At 45.6% G+C, this 27500-nt stretch overlaps 1 protein-coding gene and 1 pseudogene across 1 annotated transcript; both read left to right on the top strand.

Annotated features, from left to right (window-relative positions):
* The first annotated feature begins 3348 nt into the window (after nt 1-3348).
* On the top strand, nt 3349-5933 carry exoc1l (exocyst complex component 1 like). The gene is made up of 3 exons (XM_065014888.1): nt 3349-3612; nt 4298-4497; nt 5243-5933. The coding sequence occupies exons 1-3, from the start codon at nt 3492-3494 to the stop codon at nt 5507-5509; spliced, it is 588 nt and encodes a 195-aa protein (XP_064870960.1). The 5' UTR covers nt 3349-3491; the 3' UTR covers nt 5510-5933.
* Nucleotides 5934-13439: 7506 nt separating this feature from the next.
* Nucleotides 13440-27046, top strand: LOC135567525 (structural maintenance of chromosomes protein 2-like; annotated as a pseudogene).
* The last annotated feature ends 454 nt before the right edge of the window (nt 27047-27500 follow it).

Genomic DNA, 27500 nt, shown 5'->3' with positions numbered 1-27500 from the left:
CTGTCCCAGTATCCCTCTCTCCTCCTCTATCCCAGTATCCCTCTCTCCTCCTCTATCCCAGTATCCCTCTCTCATCCTCTGTTGCGTTCTTCCTCTCCTCCTCTATCCCAGTATCCCTCTCTTCTCCTCTCCTCCTCTGTCCCAGTATCCCTCTCTCCTCCTCTCCTCCTCTGTCCCAGTATCCCTCTCTCCTCCTCTATCCCAGTATCCCTCTCTCATCCTCTCTTCCTCTGTCCCAGTATCTCCTCTCTCCTCCTCTGTCCCAGTATCCCTCTCTCCTCCTCTGTCCCAGTATCCCTCCTCCTCTATCCCAGTATCATCCTCTCTCGTTCTTCCTCTCCTCCTCTGTCCCAGTATCCTCCTCTCCTCCTCTGTCCCAGTATCCCTCTCTCCTCCTCTATCCCAGTATCCCTCTCTCATCCTCTGTCCCAGTATCCTCCTCTCCTCCTCTGTCCCAGTATCCCTCTCTCCTCCTCTATCCCAGTATCCCTCTCTCCTCCTCTGTCCCAGTATCCTCCTCTCCTCCTCTGTCCCAGTATCCTCCTCTGTCCCTCCTCCTCTGTCCCAGTATCCCTCTCTCCTCCTCTGTCCCAGTATCCTCCTCTCCTCCTCTGTCCCAGTATCCCTCACTCATCCTCTGTTGCGTTCTGAGTGAGTGAGTGAGTGTGTGTGTGTGTGTGTGTAGTAGAGGTTTAATAGGGCCGATCGATGGGAGGATCTGAGGGTCCCAAATGGCTCCCTATTTATTCCCTAGTGTAGTGCACTATGTAGAGGAGCATCCTGTGTCTCTCTCTCTCCCTGGTCCCTATTGGGCCCTAGTCACGTGTAGTGCACTATGCAGGGCAGCATCCTGTGGTTGTCTCTCTCCCTGGTCCCTCTGAGGGCGACTACAGTGAAGAGATATCTGATATCATTATGGTGGATACATGGCTCATCCATCACTGCTGAACTGTGTGTGTGTGTGTATGTGTGTATGTGTATGTGTGTGTGTGTATGTGTGTGTGCGTGTGTGTGAGAGAGATAGACATAGATAGAGAATATGTCAAGCACACACACACACATCACCACTTTCCAGGTTTTATAGACTCTCCCCAACCTCCTACTTCCCCTCCTGTTGACTGAGTGGTTTTCTCTTTTCTGTCTCTCTCCTCCTGTTGCAAGACTTTCCTCCCCATATCCCTCTCTTCTCTTCCTCTGTCCCAGTATCCCTCTCTCCTCCTCTATCCCAGTATCCCTCTCTCCTCCTCTCCTCCTCTATCCCAGTATCCCTCTCTCCTCCTCTGTCCCAGTATCCCTCTCTCCTCCTCTATCCCAGTATCCCTCTCTCCTCCTCTCCTCCTCTATCCCAGTATCCCTCTCTCCTCCTCTGTCCCAGTATCCCTCTCTCCTCCTCTATCCCAGTATCCCTCTCTCCTCCTCTGTCCCAGTATCCCTCTCTCCTCCTCTATCCCAGTATCCCTCTCTCCTCCTCTGTCCCAGTATCCCTCTCTCCTCCTCTATCCCAGTATCCCTCTCTCCTCCTCTGTCCCAGTATCCCTCTCTCCTCCTCTATCCCAGTATCCCTCTCTCCTCCTCTATCCCAGTATCCCTCTCTCCTCCTCTATCCCATCCCTCTCTCCTCCTCTATCCCAGTATCCCTCTCCTCCTCTATCCCAGTATCCCTCTCTCCTCCTCTATCCCAGTATCCCTCTCCTCCTCTGTCCCAGTATCCCTCTCTCCTCCCTCCCTATCCCTCTCTCCTCCTCCCTCCTCTGTCCCAGTATCCCTCTCTCCTCCTCTATCCCAGTATCCCTCTCTCCTCCTCTGTCCCAGTATCCCTCTCTCCTCCTCTGTCCCAGTATCCCTCTCTCCTCCTCTATCCCAGTATCCTCCTCCTCTGTCCCAGTATCCCTCCTCCTCCTGTCCCAGTATCCCTCCCTCCTCTCCTCCTCTGTCCCAGTATCCCTCTCTCCTCCTCTATCCCAGTATCCTCTCCTCCTCTGTTGCGTTCTTCCTCTCCTCCTCTATCCCAGTATCCCTCTCCCTCCTCCTCCTCTATCCCAGTATCCCTCTCTCCTGTCCAGTTCTTCCTCTCCTATCCCAGTATCCCTCTCCCTCCTCTCCTCCTCTATCCCAGTATTCCTCTCTCCCTCTCTCCTCCTCTATCCCAGTATCCCTCTCTCCTCCTCTGTTGCGTTCTTCCTCTCCTCCTCTATCCCAGTATTCCTCTCTCCCTCTCTCCTCCTCTATCCCAGTATCCCTCTCTCCTCCTCTGTCCCAGTATCCCTCTCTCCTCCTCTGTTGCGTTCTTCCTCTCCTCCTCTATCCCAGTATTCCTCTCTCCCTCTCTCCTCCTCTATCCCAGTATCCCTCACTCCTCCTCTATCCCAGTATCCCTCTCTTCTCCTCTCCTCCTCTGTCCCAGTATCCCTCTCTCCTCCTCTATCCCAGTATCCCTCTCTCCTCCTCTCCTCCTCTGTCCCAGTATCCCTCTCTCCTCCTCTATCCCAGTATCCCTCTCTCATCCTCTCCTCCTCTGTCCCAGTATCCCTCTCTCCTCCTCTATCCCAGTATTCCTCTCTCCCTCTCTCCTCCTCTATCCCAGTATCCCTCTCTCCTCCTCTCCTCCTCTGTCCCAGTATCCCTCTCTCCTCCTCTGTCCCAGTATCCCTCTCTCCTCCTCTATCCCAGTATCCCTCTCTCATCCTCTGTTGCGTTCTTCCTCTCCTCCTCTGTCCCAGTATCCCTCTCTCCTCCTCTGTCCCAGTATCCCTCTCTCCTCCTCTATCCCAGTATCCCTCTCTCATCCTCTGTTGCGTTCTTCCTCTCCTCCTCTGTCCCAGTATCCCTCTCTCCTCCTCTATCCCAGTATCCCTCTCTCCTCCTCTATCCCAGTATCCCTCTCTCATCCTCTGTTGCGTTCTTCCTCTCCTCCTCTGTCCCAGTATCCCTCTCTCCTCCTCTGTCCCAGTATCCCTCTCTCCTCCTCTATCCCAGTATCCCTCTCTCCTCCTCTCCTCCTCTGTCCCAGTATCCCTCTCTCCTCCTCTGTCCCAGTATCCCTCTCTCCTCCTCTATCCCAGTATCCCTCTCTCATCCTCTGTTGCGTTCTTCCTCTCCTCCTCTGTCCCAGTATCCCTCTCTCCTCCTCTGTCCCAGTATCCCTCTCTCCTCCTCTATCCCAGTATCCCTCTCTCATCCTCTGTTGCGTTCTTCCTCTCCTCCTCTGTCCCAGTATCCCTCTCTTCTCCTCTGTCCCAGTATCCCTCTCTCATCCTCTGTTGCGTTCTTCCTCTCCTCCTCTGTCCCAGTATCCCTCTCTCCTCCTCTATCCCAGTATCCCTCACTCATCCTCTGTTGCGTTCTTCCTCTCCTCCTCTGTCCCAGTATCCCTCTCTCCTCCTCTGTCCCAGTATCCCTCTCTCCTCCTCTATCCCAGTATCCCTCACTCATCCTCTGTTGCGTTCTTCCTCTCCTCCTCTGTCCCAGCCTGTCCATCCCTGTGTGCGGAGATGTCGTCCCTACTGAGGAAGGAGATGCAGAGGATGTTGTTTAGACCTGAAGGACAGAAGCTGCAGAAGTTTATAGAGATACATGAAGCAACGTCGGGAAGACATTTTCTCTGTGTCTACGGTAAAAATCAGCATGTTCTGTTTCCTTTTACTGTTCATTTATTTATTCAATCGTCTTGCTTTTCTATTTCTCTTTCTAAATAATGTTCTGTCTGCTTCCGTGCGTTTTCTTCTTATTTTGACTGATGGGTTTACGTTCCCGTGTGGCTCAGTCGGTAGAGCACGATGCTTGTATCGCCAGGGTTGTGGGTTCAATTCCCACGTGGGACCAATTCTCTTTCTAAAATTATGTTCTGTTTTTTTTTCTCCCCCTGTGGTTTTTCTTCTGTTTTCTCCGTTCTTACTTTTCCTTTGGTCTCTGACGCAGAGATGACGATGTTTTCTGTGCAATCTGTTTTTAGGTCTACTTGTTCTTTTTAATGATGGATGGGATTGATTGATTGATTGAAGTCTGTTGATGAGGATACTATAGGGTCATATAACACACTACATCTGCTATGTAAAATAGGCTTGAATAGTTTGTCTGTGGACGTCACCAAATAGAGGAGTTTTTACTTCTTCTCGCTAATTGCATTTCCGTTGCTGCATAACATCCGTTGTCCTCAGGAAAACCACATCCCGTTTGGAACAATGCATTTGATCCACTATTGGGGGGGGAAGAAAAAGAAACGACATTGGTTTTGTTTGAGAAAAAACTACTTGACTTTTCTTTTCCCGAAACATAATCGTTGTCCTCTGGTCCACAGTGACCAAGACCAAAGAGGTGCAGCTGTGTGTGGTGAGATCTCAGAAATCAAACAAGTTGCTGAATTCTCACAAATCCGGATCAAAAAAGAAGCTCAAATCTCAGTTTTGCCTGAGTTCCTGCTTGGAGGACTCCTACCAGAGGACAGAAGTCTGGCTCCTCCAGGACCTCACCCTGCTGGACGGGCGGGATCCCGACGTGGTAAGGAACACATCATCATGGTTTACATTTAAGTGTTGACTCTAGGGGTCCCCCTTTGATGACCTCACCCTGCTGGACGGGCGGGATCCCGACGTGGTAAGGAACACATCATCATGGTTTACATTTAAGTGTTGACTCTAGGGGTCCCCCTTTGATGACCTCACCCTGCTGGACGGGCGGGATCCCGACGTGGTAAGGATCACATCATCATGGTTTACATTTAAGTGTTGACTCTAGGGGTCCCCCTTTGATGACCTCACCCTGCTGGACGGGCGGGATCCCGACGTGGTAAGGAACACATCATCATGGTTTACATTTAAGTGTTGACTCTAGGGGGCCTCCGTGATTCTGTCCTCGCTGCAAGGCGAACAGGTGTTCCATTACAACACACCCTCTCTGTCGGATTCTTCTTCTCGTCCCCCTTTGATGACCTTACCTCTCTTCTCTCCCCCTTTGATGACCTCACCTCTCCTCTCGTCCCCCTTTGATGACCTCACCTCTCGTCCCCCTTTGATGACCTCACCTCTCTTCTCCCCCCCCCTCTTGTCCCCCTTTGATGACCTCACCTTTCTTCTCTCCCCCTTTGATGACCTCACCTCTCTTCTTTCCCCACCCCTCTCCCCCTTTGATGTCCCCCTTGATGACATCACCTCACCTCCCCCTATCGTCCCCTTTGATGACCTCCCTCTCTTCTCCCCCTCTCGTTACCCTTTGATGACCTCACCTCGCCCCCCCCTCCCCGTAGGACGACCCGTGTTTCCTGATGCACTTCTCCACTGTGAGGTCGGTGACGGCCTTCAGCTGCGGCGCCAAGTACAGCATGGCGCGGGCCCTGGTTGCCCTGAGCGACAAGCACTGCGGGCGACCTTTGACTCTGGTGAACTATGACCTGGCTTACATCGGCCCGTCGTCTATATATTTGAACAGAGGAGACTGTGTGGTGCTGATGCAGATCTGTTTCTACGCTGCTAACCTGGTGTGTCTGTCCTTGTGCCCCGTACCTCTGGACTGAGAGAGATGTTTGTATTTATTATGGATCCTCAAGGCAGCAGTTACTCCTCCTGGGGTCCGGCAAAATGAAGACAGTTATACCATTTTAGAGAGAGAGAGATTGAGTGTGTTTTTTTGAACCATTATTTAACTAGGAAAGTCAATTAAGAACAAATTCTTATTTTCAATGACGGTCTAGGAACAGTGGGTTTAACTGCCTTGTTCAGGGGCAGAATGACAGATTTGTACTTTGTCAGCTACAGGGATTCAATTGTGCAACCTTTCGGGTTACTAGTCCAACACTCTAACCACTAGGCTACCCTGCCACCTCTACACTCTAACCACTAGGCTACCCTGCCGCCTCTACACTCTAACCACTAGGCTACCTGCCACCTCTACACTCTAACCACTAGGCTACCCTGCCACCTCTACACTCTAACCACTAGGCTACCCTGCCACCTCTACCCTGCCACCTCTACACTCTAACCACTAGGCTACCTGCCACCTCTACACTCTAACCCAGGCTAGGCTACCTGCCTGCCACCTCTACACTCTAACCACTCTACCACTATAGGCTACCCTGCCGCCTCTACACTCTAACCACTAGGCTACCTGCCACCTCTACACTCTAACCACTAGGCTACCTGCCGCCTCTACACTCTAACCACTAGGCTACCTGCCGCCTCTACACTCTAACCACTAGGCTACCTGCCGTGTGTGTGTGTGTGTGTGTGTGTGAGTGAATCATAGGCTCTATCATTGTATCGATAACACACTAAGTTTCTAAGTCTCTGTGTTGCATGTAAACCTTTTGTTCTGAACACTGTTCCCTAAGCATGTCAAATGATTCAAGCTAATAATCTGAATTAAAATATAACAACTTTCCCTTTTTGTTTTCTTACGTTGTCATTCCATCAGTTTGAGAAGTTTTTTCATCACTGTTCCTCTTTCAAATATCTTCCGTAGACAGTACAGTATAAAGATGACCAAATCAAAGACAGTACAGTATAAAGATGACCAAATCAAAGACAGTACAGTATAAAGATGACCAAATCAAAGACAGTACAGTATAAAGATGACCAAATCAAAGACAGTACAGTATAAAGATGACCAAATTAAAGACAGTACAGTATAAAGATGACCAAATCAAAGACAGTACAGTATAAAGATGACCAAATCAAAGACAGTACAGTATAAAGATGACCAAATCAAAGACAGTACAGTATAAAGATGACCAAGTCAAAGACAGTATAGTATAAAGATGACCAAATCAAAGACAGTACAGTATAAAGATGACCAAATCAAAGACAGTACAGTATAAAGATGACCAAATCAAAGACAGTACAGTATAAAGATGACCAAATCAAAGACAGTACAGTATAAAGATGACCAAATCAAAGACAGTACAGTATAAAGATGACCAAATCAAAGACAAAGTATAAAGATGACCAAATCAAAGACAGTACAGTATAAAGATGACCAAATCAAAGACAGTACAGTATAAAGATGACCAAATCAAAGACAGTAGTATAAAGATGACCAAATCAAAGACAGTACAGTATAAAGATGACCAAATCAAAGACAGTACAGTATAAAGATGACCAAATCAAAGACAGTATAGTATAAAGATGACCAAATCAAAGACAGTACAGTATAAAGATGACCAAATCAAAGACAGTACAGTATAAAGATGACCAAATCAAAGACAGTACAGTATAAAGATGACCAGTACAGTATAAAATCAAATCAAAGACAGTACAGTATAAAGATGACCAAATCAAAGACAGTACAGTATAAAGATGACCAAATCAAAGACAGTACAGTATAAAGATGACAAAGACAGTACAGTATAAAAATCAAAAAGACAGTACAGTATAAAGATGACCAAATCAAAGACAGTACAGTATAAAGATGACCAAATCAAAGACAGTACAGTATAAAGATGACCAAATCAAAGACAGTACAGTATAAAGATGACCAAATCAAAGACAGTACAGTATAAAGATGACCAAATCAAAGACAGTACAGTATAAAGATGACCAAATCAAAGACAGTACAGTATAAAGATGACCAAATCAAAGACAGTACAGTATAAAGATGACCAAATCAAAGACAGTACAGTATAAAGATGACCAAATCAAAGACAGTACAGTATAAAGATGACCAAATCAAAGACAGTACAGTATAAAGATGACCAAATCAAAGACAGTACAGTATAAAGATGACCAAATCAAAGACAGTATAGTATAAAGATGACCAAATCAAAGACAGTATAGTATAAAGATGACCAAATCAAAGACAGTATAGTATAAAGATGACCAAATCAAAGACAGTACAGTATAAAGATGACCAAATCAAAGACAGTACAGTATAAAGATGACCAAATCAAAGACAGTACAGTATAAAGATGACCAAATCATGACCAAATCAAAGAAGTACAGTATAAAGACAGTACAGTATAAAGAAAGATGACCAAATCAAAGACAGTACAGTATAAAGATGACCAAATCAAAGACAGTATAGTATAAAGATGACCAAATCAAAGACAGTATAGTATAAAGATGACCAAATCAAAGACAGTACAGTATAAAGATGACCAAATCAAAGACAGTACAGTATAAAGATGACCAAATCAAAGACAGTATAGTATAAAGATGACCAAATCAAAGACAGTATAGTATAAAGATGACCAAATCAAAGACAGTACAGTATAAAGATGACCAAATCAAAGACAGTACAGTATAAAGATGACCAAATCAAAGACAGTACAGTATAAAGATGACCAAATCAAAGACAGTATAGTATAAAGATGACCAAATCAAAGACAGTACAGTATAAAGATGACCAAATCAAAGACAGTACAGTATAAAGATGACCAAATCAAAGACAGTACAGTATAAAGATGACCAAATCAAAGACAGTACAGTATAAAGATGACCAAATCAAAGACAGTACAGTATAAAGATGACCAAATCAAAGACAGTATAGTATAAAGATGACCAAATCAAAGACAGTATAGTATAAAGATGACCAAATCAAAGACAGTACAGTATAAAGATGAAAGACAGTACAGTATAAAGATGACCAAGTCAAAGACAGTATAGTATAAAGATGACCAAGTCAAAGACAGTATAGTATAAAGATGACCAAATCAAAAATCAAAGACAGTACAGTATAAAGATGACCAAATCAAAGACAGTACAGTATAAAGATGACCAAATCAAAGACAGTACAGTATAAAGATGACCAAATCAAAGACAGTACAGTATAAAGATGTCAAAGACAGTATAAAAGATGACCAAATCAAAGACAGTACAGTATAAAGATGACCAAATCAAAGACAGTACAGTATAAAGATGACCAAATCAAAAAGACAGTACAGATATAAAGATGACCAAATCAAAGACAGTACAGTATAAAGATGACCAAATCAAAGACAGTACAGTATAAAGATGACCAAATCAAAGACAGTACAGTATAAAGATGACCAAATCAAAGACAGTACAGTATAAAGATGACAGTCAAAGACAGTAGTATAAAGATGACCAAATCAAAGACAAATCAAAGACAGTACAGTATAAAGATGACCAAATCAAAGACAGTACAGTATAAAGATGACCAAATCAAAGACAGTACAGTATAAAGAGACCAAATCAAAGACAGTATAAAGATGACCAAATCAAAGACAGTACAGTATAAAGATGACCAAATCAAAGACAGTACAGTATAAAGATGACCAAATCAAAGACAGTACAGTATAAAGATGACCAAATCAAAGACAGTACAGTATAAAGATGACAAATCAAAGACAGTACAGTATAAAGATGACAAATCAAAGACAGTACAGTATAAAGATGACCAAATCAAAAAGTACAGTATAAAGATGACCAAATCAAAGACAGTACAGTATAAAGATGACCAAATCAAAGACAGTACAGTATAAAGATGACCAAATCAAAGACAGTACAGTATAAAGATGACCAAATCAAAGACAGTACAGTATAAAGATGACCAAATCAAAGACAGTACAGTATAAAGATGACCAAATCAAAGACAGTACAGTATAAAGATGACCAAGTCAAAGACAGTACAGTATAAAGATGACCAAATCAAAGACAGTACAGTATAAAGATGACCAAATCAAAGACAGTACAGTATAAAGATGACCAAATCAAAGACAGTACAGTATAAAGATGACCAAATCAAAGACAGTACAGTATAAAGATGACCAAATCAAAGACAGTATAAAGATGACCAAATCAAAGACAGTACAGTATAAAGATGACCAAATCAAAGACAGTACAGTATAAAGATGACCAAATCAAAGACAGTACAGTATAAAGATGACCAAATCAAAAAGACAGTACAGTATAAAGATGACCAAATCAAAGACAGTACAGTATAAAGATGACCAAATCAAAGAAGACAGTATAAAGATGACCAAATCAAAGACAGTATAGTATAAAGATGACCAAATCAAAGACAGTATAGTATAAAGATGACCAAATCAAAGACAGTATAGTATAAAGATGACCAAATCAAAGACAGTATAGTATAAAGATGACCAAATCAAAGACAGTACAGTATAAAGATGACCAAATCAAAGAAGAGTATAAAGATGACCAAATCAAAGACAGTATAAAGATGACCAAATCAAAGACAGTACAGTATAAAGATGACCAAATCAAAGACAGTATAGTATAAAGATGACCAAATCAAAGACAGTACAGTATAAAGATGACCAAATCAAAGACAGTACAGTATAAAGATGACCAAATCAAAGACAGTATAGTATAAAGATGACCAAATCAAAGACAGTATAGTATAAAGATGACCAAATCAAAGACAGTATAGTATAAAGATGACAAATCAAAGACAGTCAGTATAAAGATGACCAGAAGTACAGTATAAAGATGACCAAATCAAAGACAGTATAGTATAAAGATGACCAAATCAAAGACAGTATAGTATAAAGATGACCAAATCAAAGACAGTATAAAGATGACCAAATCAAAGACAGTACAGTATAAAGATGACCAAATCAAAGACAGTATAGTATAAAGATGACCAAATCAAAGACAGTACAGTATAAAGATGACCAAATCAAAGACAGTACAGTATAAAGATGACCAAATCAAAGACAGTACAGTATAAAGATGACCAAATCAAAGACAGTACAGTATAAAGATGACCAAATCAAAGACAGTACAGTATAAAGATGACCAAATCAAAGACAGTACAGTATAAAGATGACAAAGATGACAAGTACAGTATAAAGATGACCAAATCAAAGACAGTACAGTATAAAGATGACCAAATCAAAACAGTCAGTATAAAGATGACAAAGACAGTACAGTATAAAGATGACCAAATCAAAGAAGTACAGTATAAAATGACCAAATCAAAGACAGTACAGTATAAAGATGACCAAATCAAAGACAGTACAGTATAAAGATGACCAAATCAAAGACAGTACAGTATAAAGATGACCAAATCAAAGACAGTACAGTATAAAATCAAAGACAGTACAGTATAAAGATGACCAAATCAAAGACAGTACAGTATAAAGATGACCAAATCAAAGACAGTACAGTATAAAGATGACCAAATCAAAGACAGTACAGTATAAAGATCAAATCAAAGACAGTACAGTATAAAGATGACCAAATCAAAGACAGTACAGTATAAAGATGACCAAATCAAAGACAGTACAGTATAAAGATGACCAAATCAAAGACAGTACAGTATAAAGATGACCAAATCAAAGACAGTACAGTATAAAGATGACCAAATCAAAGACAGTACAGTATAAAGATGACCAAATCAAAGACAGTACAGTATAAAGATGACCAAATCAAAGACAGTACAGTATAAAGATGACCAAATCAAAGACAGTACAGTATAAAGATGACCAAATCAAAGACAGTACAGTATAAAGATGACCAAATCAAAGACAGTACAGTATAAAGATGACCAAAAATCAGTATAAAATGACAGTACAGTATAAAGATGACCAAATCAAAGTACAGTATAAAGATGACCAAATCAAAGACAGTACAGTATAAAGATGACCAAATCAAAGACAGTACAGTATAAAGATGACCAAATCAAAGACAGTACAGTATAAAGATGACCAAATCAAAGACAGTACAGTATAAAGATAAAGATGACCAAATCAAAGACAGTACAGTATAAAGATGACCAAATCAAAGACAGTATAGTATAAAGATGACCAAATCAAAGACAGTACAGTATAAAGATGACCAAATCAAAGACAGTACAGTATAAAGATGACCAAATCAAAGACAGTACAGTATAAAGATGACCAAATCAAAGACAGTACAGTATAAAGATGACCAAATCAAAGACAGTACAGTATAAAGATGACCAAATCAAAGACAGTACAGTATAAAGATGACCAAATCAAAGACAGTACAGTATAAAGATGACCAAATCAAAGACAGTACAGTATAAAGATGACCAAATCAAAGACAGTACAGTATAAAGATGACCAAATCAAAAAGACAGTATAAAGTATAAAGATGACCAAATCAAAGACAGTACAGTATAAAGATGACCAAATCAAAGACAGTATCAGTATAAAGATGACCAAATCAAAGACAGTATAGTATAAAGATGACCAAATCAAAGACAGTACAGTATAAAGATGACCAAATCAAAGACAGTATAGTATAAAGATGACCAAATCAAAGACAGTATAGTATAAAGATGACCAAATCAAAGACAGTATAGTATAAAGATGACCAAATCAAAGACAGTACAGTATAAAGATGACCAAATCAAAGACAGTACAGTATAAAGATGACCAAATCAAAGACAGTATAGTATAAAGATGACCAAATCAAAGACAGTATAGTATAAAGATGACCAAATCAAAGACAGTATAGTATAAAGATGACCAAATCAAAGACAGTACAGTATAAAGATGACCGAATCAAAGACAGTACAGTATAAAGATGACCAAGTCAAAGACAGTATAGTATAAAGATGACCAAATCAAAGACAGTACAGTATAAAGATGACCAAATCAAAGACAGTACAGTATAAAGATGACCAAATCAAAGACAGTGCAGTATAAAGATGACCAAATCAAAGACAGTATAGTATAAAGATGACCAAATCAAAGACAGTACAGTATAAAGATGACCGAATCAAAGACAGTACAGTATAAAGATGACCAAGTCAAAGACAGTATAGTATAAAGATGACCAAATCAAAGACAGTACAGTATAAAGATGACCAAATCAAAGACAGTACAGTATAAAGATGACCAAATCAAAGACAGTATAGTATAAAGATGACCAAATCAAAGACAGTACAGTATAAAGATGACACAATAAAATATAGTAGTGTAAAGATTACCATATCAAAGACAGTACAGTATAAAGATGACCAAATCAAAGACAGTGTAGTATAAAGATCGGCTGAAAGTGCTTCTCCAACAGAAATCCCCGATTACAGTTGTAGGCGATGTCATGGCGACGCTGGCTAGCTAAGCTCATGCGCAGAAATACGTCATCCGGTCGTCTCCCGCCAAAATTGCGCATGTGCAAACCGTCAAAGACACTCCTTGACTTTCACGAGGTTGTAGTAACAACATGTTCACAACTACTTTAAGACGTTGGCTCTAATCTAGGTAGTGGCTGTCGATTTCGAGAAAATTAACAACTATTGAAAAATCTTTCACTTCTCTCGTTGATTTCTCAAACCCCGGCCTGGTCTGTTTCGCGATGTTGCGCCTCTGGGTTTAAAAACTCTATGACCAAATTGCCTAATCTAAAAACAACAAGAAAAAAAACAGATTGTTTAATATTTACAGCCACATTATTACAACACTTCAAATAAATGAATAAAAAAAAGGCATCAAATAAATTGGTAAGATTTAAAATGGTTTCGAAAAGGTTTTCAACGACATTTGTCCGAATAGGCGCATGCGCAGGACCAGAGAACAGTAGCGTGCCTGGCGCCAAATTTTGAAAAGCGAGAAGTGTTTCTGTTGACAACAACAGCTCTCCGTATAACGTCGTGGTTTGTTTAGACGTTATTACGATATATCGAAAAAGGATTACTTTGGAAAAAGGACAACGTAAAGATGCACATCAAATCTATTATCTTAGAAGGGTTCAAGTCCTACGCGCAGAGGACAGAAATCAACGGATTTGATCCGCTCTTCAACGCTATTACCGGACTCAACGGGAGTGGAAAATCCAATATTCTCGACTCGATATGCTTTCTACTGGGGATATCCAACTTGTCTCAGGTAATATGCTACTTATTCTTTAATTCGCAGAAAAGTTCGTTTTTAATCAGGTGAGCTAAAGACATTTCCTTGAAGTTAGCTTGTTGTGTTAGCTAGTTAACGTTAGCTTACGGTGCCTTACGTTCAATCGAGGGTTACAGTAACGTTTAGTAGAGAAGCTATTGATCTGTAACGTTACTTCCGTCTGATCTGAACTTCTCTTTCCAGGTGCGAGCGGCCAATCTCCAGGATTTGGTGTACAAGAACGGTCAGGCCGGTATCACCAAAGCCACCGTGTCCATAACTTTCGACAACGCAAACAAGAGTCAGAGTCCGCTTGGATTCGAGACCCACGACGAGATCACGGTCACAAGACAGGTACCGTTGTTGTCCTCTTGTCTCTATTCCTGTTTGTGGGAAGAGTAATGTTCCGGATGTATGCCTTGTTCTAGCTGTTCCAAACTGAGGGATTCTACTAGTTAACTACAACTTCTTTCAAGTGATCTGATGGCAGAGATGGTAGCTACTGCGTTAGGTCTGAAAATAGTCCCAACTAGGACTGTTCCCCTTCCCATAATCACTACACTAACTGTCCACTGACGTGATTTCTCAGATGTATTGTTACTAGCTGCTCAAACTGGGGCGACAGGGTGGCCTAGTGGTTAGAGTGTAGAGGCGGCAGGGTAGCCTAGTGGTTAGAGTGTAGAGGCGGCAGGGTAGCCTAGTGGTTAGAGTGTAGAGGCGGCAGGGTGGCCTAGTGGTTAGAGTGTAGAGGCGGCAGGGTAGCCTAGTGGTTAGAGTGTAGAGGTGGCAGGGTAGCCTAGTGGTTAGAGTGTAGAGGCGGCAGGGTGGCCTAGTGGTTAGAGTGTAGAGGCGGCAGGGTAGCCTAGTGGTTAGAGTGTAGAGGCGGCAGGGTAGCCTAGTGGTTAGAGTGTAGGGGCGGCAGGGTAGCCTAGTGGTTAGAGTGTAGAGGCGGCAGGGTGGCCTAGTGGTTAGAGTGTAGAGGCGGCAGGGTAGCCTAGTGGTTAGAGTGTAGAGGAGGTAGGGTAGCCTAGTGGTTAGAGTGTAGAGGCGGCAGGGTAGCCTAGTGGTTAGAGTGTAGAGGCGGCAGGGTGGCCTAGTGGTTAGAGTGTAGAGGCGGCAGGGTGGCCTAGTGGTTAGAGTGTAGAGGCGGCAGGGTGGCCTAGTGGTTAGAGTGTAGAGGCGGCAGGGTAGCCTAGTGGTTAGAGTGTAGAGGCGGCAGGGTAGCCTAGTGGTTAGAGTGTAGAGGCGGCAGGGTAGCCTAGTGGTTAGAGTGTAGAGGCGGCAGGGTAGAGTGGTTAGAGTGTAGAGGCGGCAGGGTGGCCTAGTGGTTAGAGTGTAGAGGCGGCAGGGTGGCCTAGTGGTTAGAGTGTAGAGGCGGCAGGGTGGCCTAGTGGTTAGAGTGTAGAGGCGGCAGGGTAGCCTAGTGGTTAGAGTGTAGAGGCGGCAGGTAGCCTAGTGGTTAGTGGAGTGTAGAGGCGGCAGGGTGGCCTAGTGGTTAGAGTGTAGAGGCGGCAGGGTAGCCTAGTGGTTAGAGTGTAGAGGCGGCAGGGTAGCCTAGTGGTTAGAGTGTAGAGGCGGCAGGGTAGCCTAGTGGTTAGAGTGTAGAGGCGGCAGGGTAGCCTAGTGGTTAGAGTGTAGAGGCGGCAGGGTAGCCTAGTGGTTAGAGTGTAGAGGCGGCAGGGTAGCCTAGTGGTTAGAGTGTAGAGGCGGCAGGGTAGCCTAGTGGTTAGAGTGTAGAGGCGGCAGGGTAGCCTAGTGGTTAGCCAGGGTAGCCTAGTGGTTAGAGTGTAGAGGCGGCAGGGTAGCCTAGTGGTTAGAGTGTAGAGGCGGCAGGGTAGCCTAGTGGTTAGAGTGTAGAGGCGGCAGGGTAGCCTAGTGGTTAGAGTGTAGAGGCGGCAGGGTAGCCTAGTGGTTAGAGTGTAGAGGCGGCAGGGTAGCCTAGTGGTTAGAGTGTAGAGGCGGCAGGGTAGCCTAGTGGTTAGAGTGTAGAGGCGGCAGGGTAGCCTAGTGGTTAGTGTTGGATTGGTAACCGAAAGGTAGCTAGTTCAAATCCCCGAGCTGACAAGTTACAAATCTGTCGTTCTGCCCCTGAACAGGCAGTTAACCCACTGTTCCTAGGCCGTCATTGAAAATAAGAATTTGTTCTTAACTGACTTGCCTGGTTAAATAAAAAAAAACTAGTAATGCTTTTCAAAGATGATGATGTCTCCTGTTTTTATCACAATCACTACACTGATGTTGACTGCTAACTACTGTATTATTAGCTATTCAGACTAACGTTAATGCCTTTACTATGAAAATATGTGTTATTCTGCCATATCCCCTTCAACTCAAAGGTGGTGAGTAGTTATTATTAGCCAATCAAACTGCGGCTTCTCTGATCCCAGGTGGTGATTGGTGGTAGGAACAAGTACCTGATCAACGGGGTGAATGCCAACAACACCAGGGTACAGGATCTGTTCTGCTCTGTAGGACTCAACGTTAACAACCCCCACTTCCTCATCATGCAGGTAGGAGATTTCAACACCTCCAGGAGCCTGGGGTGTGTTCATTAGTCGCACACTGTAGCAAATCGTTTTTTCTTTTGCAATGAAGAAGAGATTCTATTGGACAAATTCGGGTTCTGTTTTTGGTTTCTAGTGAACACACCGCTGAATGTTGTTCCACTTGTTGATAAGCAGCCTCTATATTTATAGAGTTGATGAGCGGCCTCTATATTTATAGAGTTGATGAGCGGCCTCTATATTTATAGAGTTGATGAGCGGCCTCTATATTTGTAGAGTTGATGAGCGGCCTCTATATTTGTAGAGTTGGTGAGCAGCCTCTATATTTGTAGAGTTGATGAGCAGCCTCTATATTTGTAGAGTTGATGAGCAGCCTCTATATTTGTAGAGTTGGTGAGCAGCCTCTATATTTGTAGAGTTGGTGAGCAGCCTCTATATTTGTAGAGTTGGTGAGCAGCCTCTGTATTTGTAGAGTTGGTGAGCAGCCTCTGTATTTGTAGAGTTGGTGAGCAGCCTCTGTATTTGTAGAGTTGATGAGCAGCCTCTATATTTGTAGAGTTGGTGAGCGGCCTCTATATTTGTAGAGTTGGTGAGCAGCCTCTATATTTGTAGAGTTGGTGAGCAGCCTCTATATTTGTAGAGTTGGTGAGCAGCCTCTATATTTGTAGAGTTGGTGAGCAGCCTCTGTATTTGTAGAGTTGGTGAGCAGCCTCTATATTTATAGAGTTGGTGAGCAGCCTCTGTATTTGGTAGATTTGGTAAATAGCCTTCAAATTTTAGAGTTATGATAGTCTCTGTATTTGTAGAGTTGGTTCTGATCCCAGGTGGTGATTACACACACACACACACTGTAGAATCATTAAGTCTTGTAGCTACTTGAAGCTTCCGTAGTACACACACTCCACACACGCTTCCTGGGGAAAGACACACTCAAACTCCTTTGCCCTCCTCTCTACATCTCTTCTATAACCCTCCTCTCTCTCCTCCGTAGATCCTAGCCATGATAGAGGAGGCAGCAGGAAGCCCAGGATGTACCACTCTGACCCTGCCATTTATTGATAAGCCATGATAGAGGCAGCCTCTGTACCGTCTCTATCCCAGGTAGATCCTAGCCATTGAGGATTGCAGCAGGAACCAGGAACACTCTGACTACCTGATCAACTCCTCCGTAGAAGCCATGATAGAGGAGGCAGCAGGAACCAGGATGTGTTCTGCTCTGTAGATCCTAGCCATGATAACAACCCACTCTGACCCTTCTCTCTCCGTAGATCCTTGATAGAGGAGGCAGCAGGAACCAGGATGTACCACTCTGACCCTCCTTCCTCTGTAGATCCTAGCCATGATGGAGGAGGCAGCAGGAACCAGGATGTACCACTGACCCTCCCTCTCTCTCCTCTGTAGATCCTAGCCATGATGGAGGAGGCAGCAGGAACCAGGATGCAGCTCTCTCTCCTGTAGATCCTAGCCATGATAGAGGAGGCAGCAGGAACCAGGATTGGTAGATCCAGCCTGATAGAGGAGGCAGCAGGAACCAGGATGTACCACTCTGACCCTATTTCCGTAGAGTTGATAGAGGAGGCAGCAGGAACCAGGATGTACCACTCTGACCCTCCTCTCTCTGTAGATTAGCCATGATAGAGGAGGCAGCAGGAACCAGGATGTAGAGTTCTGACCCTCCTCTCTCTCCGTAGATCCTAGCCATGATATTTGAGAGAGGCAGCAGGAACCAGGATGTACCACTCTGACCCTCCTCTCTCTCCTTGTAGATCCTAGCCATGATAGAGGAGGCAGCAGGAACCAGGATGTACCACTCTGACCCTCCTCTCTCTCCTCCGTAGATTAGCCATGATAGAGGAGGCAGCAGGAACCAGGATGTACCACTCTGACCCTCCTCTCTCTCCTCCGTAGATCCTTGATAGAGGAGGCAGCAGGAACCAGGATGTACCAGACCCTCCTCTCTCTCCGTAGATTTGATAGAGGAGTTGGCAGGAACCAGGCAGCTGACCCAGCCTCTATTTCCGTAGATCCTAGCCATCTAGAGGAGGAGCAGGAACCAGGATGTACCACTCTGACCCTCCCTCTCTCCACGTAGATTTATAAATAAGGCTTGAAAGGATTTATTCTTATATATTCCTCCTTTACAATATTTCAGGGGAGAATCACCACTCTGACCCTCCTCTCTCTCCGTAGATCCTAGCCATGATAGAGGAGGCAGCAGGAACCAGGATGTACCACTCTGAACCTCCTCTCTCTCCGTAGATCCTAGCCATGATAGAGGAGGCAGCAGGAACCAGGATGAATCATTAAGTCTTGTAGCTACTCTGAGATCCTAGCCATGATAGAGGAGGCAGCAGGAACCAGGACTACCACACTGACCCTCCTCTCTCTCCTAGATCCTAGCCATGAAAGACACACCAAACCCTTTGACCCTCCTCTCTCTCCTAGATCCTTCATGATAAGCAGGAACCAGGATGTACCACTCTGACCCTCCTCTCTCTCCGTAGATCCTAGCCATGATAGAGGAGGCAGCAGGAACCAGGATGTACCACTCTGACCCTCCTCTCTCTCCTCCGTAGATCCTAGCCATGATAGAGGAGGCAGCAGGAACCAGGATGTACCACTCTGACCCTCCTCTCTCTCCTCCGTAGATCCTAGCCATGATAGAGGAGGCAGCAGGAACCAGGATGTACCACTCTGACCCTCCTCTCTCTCCTCCGTAGATCCTAGCCATGATAGAGGAGGCAGCAGGAACCAGGATGTACCACTCTGACCCTCCTCTCTCTCCTCCGTAGATCCTAGCCATGATAGAGGAGGCAGCAGGAACCAGGATGTACAACTCTGACCCTCCTCTCTGTCCTCCGTAGATCCTAGCCATGATAGAGGAGGCAGCAGGAACCAGGATGTACCACTCTGACCCTCCTCTCTGTCCTCCGTAGATCCTAGCCATGATAGAGGAGGCAGCAGGAACCAGGATGTACCACTCTGACCCTCCTCTCTCTCCTCCGTAGATCCTAGCCATGATAGAGGAGGCAGCAGGAACCAGGATGTACCACTCTGACCCTCCTCTCTCTCCGTAGATCCTAGCCATGATAGAGGCAGCAGGAACCAGGATGTACCACTCTGACCCTCCTCTCTCTCCGTAGATCCTAGCCATGATAGAGGAGGCAGCAGGAACCAGGATGTACCACTCTGACCCTCCTCTCTCTCCGTAGATCCTAGCCATGATAGAGGAGGCAGCAGGAACCAGGATGTACCACTCTGACCCTCCTCTCTCCTCCGTAGATCCTAGCCATGAGAGGAGGCAGCAGGAACCAGGATGTACCACTCTGACCCTCCTCTCTCTCCTCCGTAGATCCTAGCCATGATAGAGGAGGCAGCAGGAACCAGGATGTACCACTCTGACCCTCCTCTCTCCTCCGTAGATCCTAGCCATGATAGAGGAGGCAGCAGGAACCAGGATGTACCACTCTGACCCTCCTCTCTCTCCGTAGATCCTAGCCATGATAGAGGAGGCAGCAGGAACCAGGATGTACCACTCTGACCCTCCTCTCTCTCCGTAGATCCTAGCCATGATAGAGGAGGCAGCAGGAACCAGGATGTACCACTCTGACCCTCCTCTCTCTCCGTAGATCCTAGCCATGATAGAGGAGGCAGCAGGAACCAGGATGTACCACTCTGACCCTCCTCTCTCTCCGTAGATCCTAGCCATGATAGAGGAGGCAGCAGGAACCAGGATGTACCACTCTGACCCTCCTCTCTCTCCGTAGATCCTAGCCATGATAGAGGAGGCAGCAGGAACCAGGATGTACCACTCTGACCCTCCTCTCTCTCCGTAGATCCTAGCCATGATAGAGGAGGCAGCAGGAACCAGGATGTACCACTCTGACCCTCCTCTCTCTCCGTAGATCCTAGCCATGATAGAGGAGGCAGCAGGAACCAGGATGTACCACTCTGACCCTCCTCTCTCTCCGTAGATCCTAGCCATGATAGAGGAGGCAGCAGGAACCAGGATGTACGAGTGTAAGAAGATCAGCGCCCAGAAAACCATTGAGAAGAAAGAAGCCAAACTGAAAGAAATCCAGACGGTGCGGCGGCCATCTTAAAGGGGCGGAGTCTTACTCACTCCATCTTACCTGTGATGACGTAGCTCTATTTCCTGTCCTGGGACCCAAAGGGGCGGAGTTAGTTTTTTCTCTCTAGAAAAATAAGTTCAACTCTTCATCAGGCCTTTAGTTGTGTCTAGGTTCAACTCTTCATCAGGCCTTTAGTTGAATCTAGGTTCAACTCTTCATCACAGCTTTAGTTGAGTCTAGGTTCAACTCTTCATCACAGCTTTAGTTGAGTCTAGGTTCAACTCTTCATCGGGCCTTTAGTTGAGTCTAGGTTCAACTCTTCATCGGGCCTTTAGTTGAGTCTAGGTTCAACTCTTCATCGGGCCTTTAGTTGTGTCTAGGTTCCACTCTTCATCAGGTCTTTAGTTGTGTCTAGGTTCCACTCTTCATCAGGCCTTTAGTTGAATCTAGGTTCAACTAATCAACTCTTCATCAGGCCTTTAGTTGAGTCTAGGTTCAACTCTTCATCAGGTCTTTAGTTGTGTCTAGGTTCCACTCTTCATCAGGTCTTTAGTTGAGTCTAGGTTCAACTAATCAACTCTTCATCAGGCCTTTAGTTGAGTCTAGGTTCAACTCTTCATCAGGTCTTTGGTTGAGTCTAGGTTCAACTCTTCATCAGGCCTTTAGTTGAGTCTAGGTTCAACTCTTCATCAGGTCTTTAGTTGAGTCTAGGTTCAACTCTTCATCAGGTCTTTAGTTGAGTCTAGGTTCAACTCTTCATCAGGCCTTTAGTTGAGTCTAGGTTCAACTCTTCATCAGGCCTTTAGTTGAGTCTAGGTTCAACTCTTCATCGGGCCTTTAGTTGAGTCTAGGTTCAACTCTTCATCGGGCCTTTAGTTGAGTCTAGGTTCAACTCTTCATCAGGCCTTTAGTTGAGTCTAGGTTCAACTCTTCATCAGGCCTTTAGTTGAGTCTAGGTTCAACTCTTCATCAGGTCTTTAGTTGAGTCTAGGTTCAACTCTTCATCCGGCCTTTAGTTGAGTCTAGGTTAAACTCTTCATCGGGTCTTTAGTTGTGTCTAGGTTCAACTCTTCATCAGGCCTTTAGTTGAGTCTAGGTTCAACTCTTCATCAGGTCTTTAGTTGTGTCTAGTGTGTTAGTGCTGGGGGTCTTTAGTTGTGTCTAGTGTGTTAGTGCTGGGGATCCCCAGGTCTTTAGTTGTGTCTAGTGTGTTAGTGCTGGGGGTCTTTAGTTGAGTCTAGTGTGTTAGTGCTGGGGGTCTTTAGTTGTGTCTAGTGTGTTAGTGCTGGGGGTCTTTAGTTGTGTCTAGTGTGTTAGTGCTGGGGGTCTTTAGTTGAGTCTAGTGTGTTAGTGCTGGGGGGGTCTAGTGTTAGTGCTGGGGTCTTTAGTGAGTGTTAGTGCTGGGGGTCTTTAGTTGTGTCTAGTGTGTTAGTGCTGGGGGTCTTTAGTTGTGTCTAGTGTGTTAGTGCTGGGGGTCTTTAGTGTGTTAGTGCTGGGATCCCCAGGTCTTTAGGGTCTAGTGCTGGGGGTCTTTAGTTGTGTCTAGTGTGTTAGTGCTGGGGATCCCCAGGTCTTTAGTTGTGTCTAGTGTGTTAGTGCTGGGGGTCTTTAGTTGTGTCTAGTGTGTTAGTGCTGGGGATCCCCAGGTCTTTAGTTGTGTCTAGTGTGTTAGTGCTGGGGATCCCCAGGTCTTTAGTTGTGTCTAGTGTGTTAGTGCTGGGGATCCCCAGGTCTTTAGTTGTGTCTAGTGTGTTAGTGCTGGGGATCCCCAGGATTGGGGAAATGGATGTAGCTCCTTCTATCAACAATGGTGCCTTGGATATTAGTGTCATTTGACTAACTTGTGTTTGTTTGTGTTCAGATCCTGGATGAAGAGATCACTCCTACCATGCAGAAGCTAAAGGAGGTAGGACGTCCTGTTTTTAAGATGTGTTTTTAGGAGCATGAAATCATCACTTCAGTTCAACACCAAGACCTTTTTCTGTCCGTTTGTCCCCTGATGAGTGGTGACCCTGGAATAAACACCCTCGAGGATGTTTACTGCACGCTCCTTCCTGTCCCCTCCGTCCTGTCCCCTCCGTCCTGTCCCCTCCGTCCTGTCCCCTCCTTCCTGTCCCCTCCGTCCTGTCCCCTCCTTCCTGTCCCCTCCGTCCTGTCCCCTCCTTCCTGTCCCCTCCGTCCTGTCCCCTCCGTCCTGTCCCCTCCGTCCTGTCCCCTCCGTCCTGTCCCCTCCTTCCTGTCCCCTCCGTCCTGTCCCCTCCGTCCTGTCCCCTCCGTAGAGTGAGTGGTTCTGGATAAGAGCGTCTGCTAAATGACTCCTATGTAAATGGCTCTTATGTAAATGACTCCCCTTTCATTAACCATCTTTATCCTTTCTGTCTTCCTTCACCGCCCCTCTGTCCTCTCTCCGCCCCCCTGTCCTCTCTCCATCCTCTCTCCATCCTCTCTCCGCCCCTCTGTCCTCTCTCCGCCCCTCTGTCCTCTCTCCGCCCCTCTGTCCTCTCTCCGCCCCTCTGTCCTCTCTCCGCCCCTCTGTCCTCTCTCCGCCCCTCCGTCCTCTCTCCGCCCCTCCGTCCTCTCTCCGCCCCTCCGTCCTCTCTCCGCCCCTCCATCCTCTCTCCGTCCCCCTGTCCTCTCTGTCCTCCTGTAGGAGCGTTCTTCATACCTGGAGTACCAGAAGTTGATGAGGGAGATAGAACACCTGAGTCGTCTGTACGTGGCCTGGCTGTTTGTCTGCGCTGAGGAGACCAAGGTACACACACATACACATACACACACACACACATACACATACACACACTGAAGGTCAGAGTGGTACATCTGACAAAACCACACACACACTGATACATAAACAACACACACACGTGTACACACACACGTGTACACACACACACACACACACACACACTGAAGGTCCTGTGTGGAATATTACGTCATGTTTTAGTTGTTATGTTGTCATTGTGTTGTGGTCTCTTATCATGTTGTTGTGGTGTCATGTTGTGGTGGTGTCTTGTTGTTGTGGTGGTGTCTTGTCTTGGTGTCTCGTTGTTGTCGTGGTGTCTTGTTGTCTTGGTGTCTCGTTGTTGTTGTGTTGTCTTGGTGTCTTGTAGTTGTCGTGGTGTCTTGTAGTTGTCGTGGTTTCTTGATGTTGTCTTGTTGTCGTCGTGGTGTCTTGTCGTCGTGGTGTCTTGTTGTCGTCGTGGTGTCTTGTTGTCGTCGTGGTGTCTTGTTGTCGTCGTGGTGTCTTGTTGTCGTCGTGGTGTCTTGTTGTCGTCGTGGTGTCTTGTTGTCGTCGTGGTGTCTTGTCGTCGTCGTGGTGTCTTGTTGTCGTCGTCGTGGTGTCTTGTTGTCGTCGTCTTGTTGTCGTCGTCGTGGTGTCTTGTCGTTGTTGTCGTCGTGGTGTCTTGTCGTCGTGGTGTCTTGTCGTCGTCGTGGTGTCTTGTCGTTGTTGTCGTCGTGGTGTCTTGTTGTCGTCGTGGTGTCTTGTCGTCGTCGTGGTGTCTTGTCGTCTTGTTGTCGTCGTGGTGTCTTGTTGTCGTCGTATCGTCTTGTCGTCGTAGTGTCTTGTTGTCGTCGTGGTGTCTTGTCTTGTCATCCCAGCAATGTCCGTTGAGGATGAAGAACAAAGTGAATAGAATTGTCATGTGTTGTGGTGTCTTGTTGTTGTGGTGTCTTGTTGTTATGTTGTCATTGTGCTGTGGTGTCGGTGTTGTGGTCTCTTATCATGTTGTCGTGGTGTGTTGTGGTGTCGTTGTTGTGGTGGTGTCTTGTTGTGGTGTCTTGTTGTCGTGGTGTCTTGTTGTCTTGGTGTCTTGTAGTTGTCGTGGTTTCTTGATGTTGTCTTGTTGTTGACGTCGTGGTGTCTTGTCGTCGTGGTGTCTTGTCGTCTTGTTGTCGTCGTGGTGTCTTGTCGTCGTGGTGTCCTTGTTGTCGTCGTATCGTCTTGTTGTCGTCGTGGTGTCTTGTTGTCGTCGTGGTGTTTTGTAGTTGTCTTGTTGTCGTCGTGGTGTCTTGTTGTCTTGTTGTCGTGGTGTCTTGTCAGCCCAGCAATGTCCGTTGAGGATGAATAACAAAGTGAATAGAATTGTCATGTGTTGTGGTGTCTTGTTGTTGTGGTGTCTTGTTATGTTGTCATTGTGCTGTGGTGTCGGTGTTGTGGTCTCTTATCATGTTGTCGTGGTGTCTTGGTGTTGTGGTGTCGTTGTTGTGGTGGTGGTGTCTTGTTGTGGTGGTGTCTTGTTGTGGTCGTGGTGTCTTGTAGTTGTCGTGGTTTCTTGTTGTCGTCGTGGTTTCTTGTTGTCGTCGTGGTGTCTTGTTGTCGTCGTGGTGTCTTGTCTTGTCAGCCCAGCAATGTCCGTTGAGGATGAATAACAATGTGAATAGAATTGTCATGTGTTGTGGTGTCTTGTTGTTGTGGTGTCTTGTTATGTTGTCATTGTGCTGTGGTGTCGGTGTTGTGGTCTCTTATCATGTTGTCGTGGTGTCTTGGTGTTGTGGTGTCGTTGTTGTGGTGGTGGTGTCTTGTTGTGGTGGTGTCTTGTTGTGGTCGTGGTGTCTTGTAGTTGTCGTGGTTTCTTGTTGTCGTCGTGGTTTCTTGTTGTCGTCGTGGTGTCTTGTTGTCGTCGTGGTGTCTTGTCTTGTCAGCCCAGCAATGTCCGTTGAGGATGAATAACAATGTGAATAGAATTGTCATGTGTTGTGGTGTCTTGTTGTTGTGGTGTCTTGTTGTTATGTTGTCATTGTGCTGTGGTGTCGGTGTTGTGGTCTCTTATCATGTTGTGGTGGTGTCTTGGTGTGGTGGTGTCGTTGTTGTGGTGGTGGTGTCGTTGTTGTGGTGATGTCTTGTTGTGGTGGTGTCTTGGTGTCTTGTAGTTGTCGTGGTGTCTTGTTGTCGTCGTGGTGTCTTGTTGTCGTCGTGGTGTCTTGGTGTCTTGTAGTTGTCGTGGTGTCTTGTAGTTGTCGTGGTGTCTTGTAGTCGTCGTGGTGTCTTGTAGTCGTCGTGGTGTCTTGTAGTCGTCGTGGTGTCTTGGTGTCTTGTAGTTGTCGTGGTGTCTTGTAGTTGTCGTGGTGTCTTGTAGTTGTCGTGGTGTCTTGTTGTCGTCGTGGTGTCTTGTTGTCGTCGTGGTGTCTTGTTGTCGTCGTGGTGTCTTGTTGTCGTCGTGGTGTCTTGTTGTCGTCGTGGTGTCTTGTTGTCGTCGTGGTGTCTTGTTGTCGTCGTGGTGTCTTGTTGTCGTCGTGGTGTCTTGTCAGCCCAGCAATGTCCGTTGAGGATGAATAACAAAGTGAATAGAATTGAATGTGATTTGGATTTACAGGTGAAGTGTAATGGATCTGTTGTTGATTTAAATCTCAGGTGAAGTGTAATTGATCTGTCGTTGATTTAAATCTCAGGTGAAGTGTAATTGATCTGTCGTTGATTTAAATCTCAGGTGAAGTGTAATGGATCTGTTGTTGATTTAAATCTCAGGTGAAGTGTAATTGATCTGTCGTTGATTTAAATCTCAGGTGAAGTGTAATGGATCTGTCGTTGATTTAAATCTCAGGTGAAGTGTAATTGATCTGTCGTTGATTTAAATCTCAGGTGAAGTTTTAAATGATCTGTTGTTGATTTAAATCTCAGGTGAAGTGTAATTGATCTGTCGTTGATTTAAATCTCAGGTGAAGTGTAATTGATCTGTCGTTGATTTAAATCTCAGGTGAAGTGTAATTGATCTGTCGTTGATTTAAATCTCAGGTGAAGTTTTAAATGATCTGTTGTTGATTTAAATCTCAGGTGTAGTGTAATGGATCTGTCGTTGATTTAAATCTCAGGTGAAGTGTAATTGATCTGTCGTTGATTTAAATCTCAGGTGAAGTCTGCGGAGGACCTGAAGGTGATGCAGGACTCCATCACTCAGCTGCAGGCCAACATGGCAGACAACGAAAACAAGGTCCAGGAACTCTCCGCCCAGATACAGGAACTGCAGAAGAAGAGAGACCAAGTAATGAAATGCTATTCAATTCAATACAACTTTATTAATGCATTTCTGGGAGCTTTGGGGAGAGAGGAAAAATAACCATGTTGCGGATAACATAGAACGCGGATGGGCACCACTTCTCTAATGTGAACGAATGGTAGTGGCAGATCTATGCAGCACGTTTCTATCTGCAGCTGTTGAATCTCACTCTTTGGTCACGGACAGATACATTTCAAACATTTAGCTTGGAGGTTATTGTATGTTCTGTCGGGTGTCCTGGCGCCTGTCGGGGGGGGGTGTCCCTGGCGCCTGTCTGGGGGTGGGGGTGTCCCTGACGCCTGTCTGGGGGGGTGGGGGTCTCCCTGACGCCTGTCTGGGGGTGGGGGTGTCCCTGACGCCTGTCTGGGGGGGGGGGTGTCCCTGGGTCTGGGGGTGGGGGTGTGAGACCTGTCTGACGCCTGTCTGGGGGTGGAGTCTCCTGGGGGTGTCCCTGAGGTCTGCCTGTCAGGGGGGTGGGGGTGAAGGGGTAGAGGAGACTCTGTCTGAGGTCTGTCTGTCCTACAGGAGGTTGGTGGAGTGCTGAAGGGGTTGAGACTCTGTCTGAGGTCTGTCTCCTGTCCTACAGGAGGTTGGTGGAGTGCTGAAGGGGTTAGAGGAGACTCTGTCTGAGGTCTGTCTCCTGTCCTACAGGAGGTTGGTGGAGTGCTGAAGGGGTTAGAGGAGACTCTGTCTGAGGTCTGTCTCCTGTCCTACAGGAGGTCCTGGAGTGCAGGAGGGGTTGAGACTCTGGAGTGCTGAAGGGGTTAGAGGGGGAGACTCTGTCTGAGGTCTGTCTCCTGTCCTACAGGAGGTTGGTGGAGTGCTGAAGGGGTTAGAGGAGACTCTGTCTGAGGTCTGTCTCCTGTCCTACAGGAGGTTGGTGGAGTGCTGAAGGGGTTAGAGGAGACTCTGGAGACAGGAGGTTGGTGGAGTGCTGAAGGGGTTAGAGGAGACTCTGTCTGAGGTCTGTCTCCTGTCCTACAGGAGGTTGGTGGAGTGCTGAAGGGGTTAGAGGAGACTCTGTCTGAGGTCTGTCTCCTGTCCTACAGGAGGTTGGTGGAGTGCTGAAGGGGTTAGAGGAGACTCTGTCTGAGGTCTGTCTCCTGTCCTACAGGAGGTTGGTGGAGTGCTGAAGGGGTTAGAGGAGACTCTGTCT

This window comes from Oncorhynchus nerka, unplaced genomic scaffold (genome assembly GCF_034236695.1).
Source record: "Oncorhynchus nerka isolate Pitt River unplaced genomic scaffold, Oner_Uvic_2.0 unplaced_scaffold_1962, whole genome shotgun sequence".
Taxonomy (NCBI): Eukaryota; Metazoa; Chordata; class Actinopteri; order Salmoniformes; family Salmonidae; genus Oncorhynchus; species Oncorhynchus nerka.
This window is presented reverse-complemented; position numbering and strand designations above follow the sequence as displayed.

What these genes read in the sequence shown, in the direction of transcription:
- exoc1l (XM_065014888.1), top strand. Translation starts at nt 3,492, where the DNA reads ATGTCGTCCCTACTGAGGAAGGAGATGCAGAGGATGTTGTTTAGACCT. An exon ending in ACATTTTCTCTGTGTCTACG is followed by an intron (nt 3,613 to 4,297) that starts GTAAAAATCAGC and finishes TCTGGTCCACAG; the next exon opens with TGACCAAGACCAAAGAGGTG. An exon ending in ACGGGCGGGATCCCGACGTG is followed by an intron (nt 4,498 to 5,242) that starts GTAAGGAACACA and finishes CCCTCCCCGTAG; the next exon opens with GACGACCCGTGTTTCCTGAT.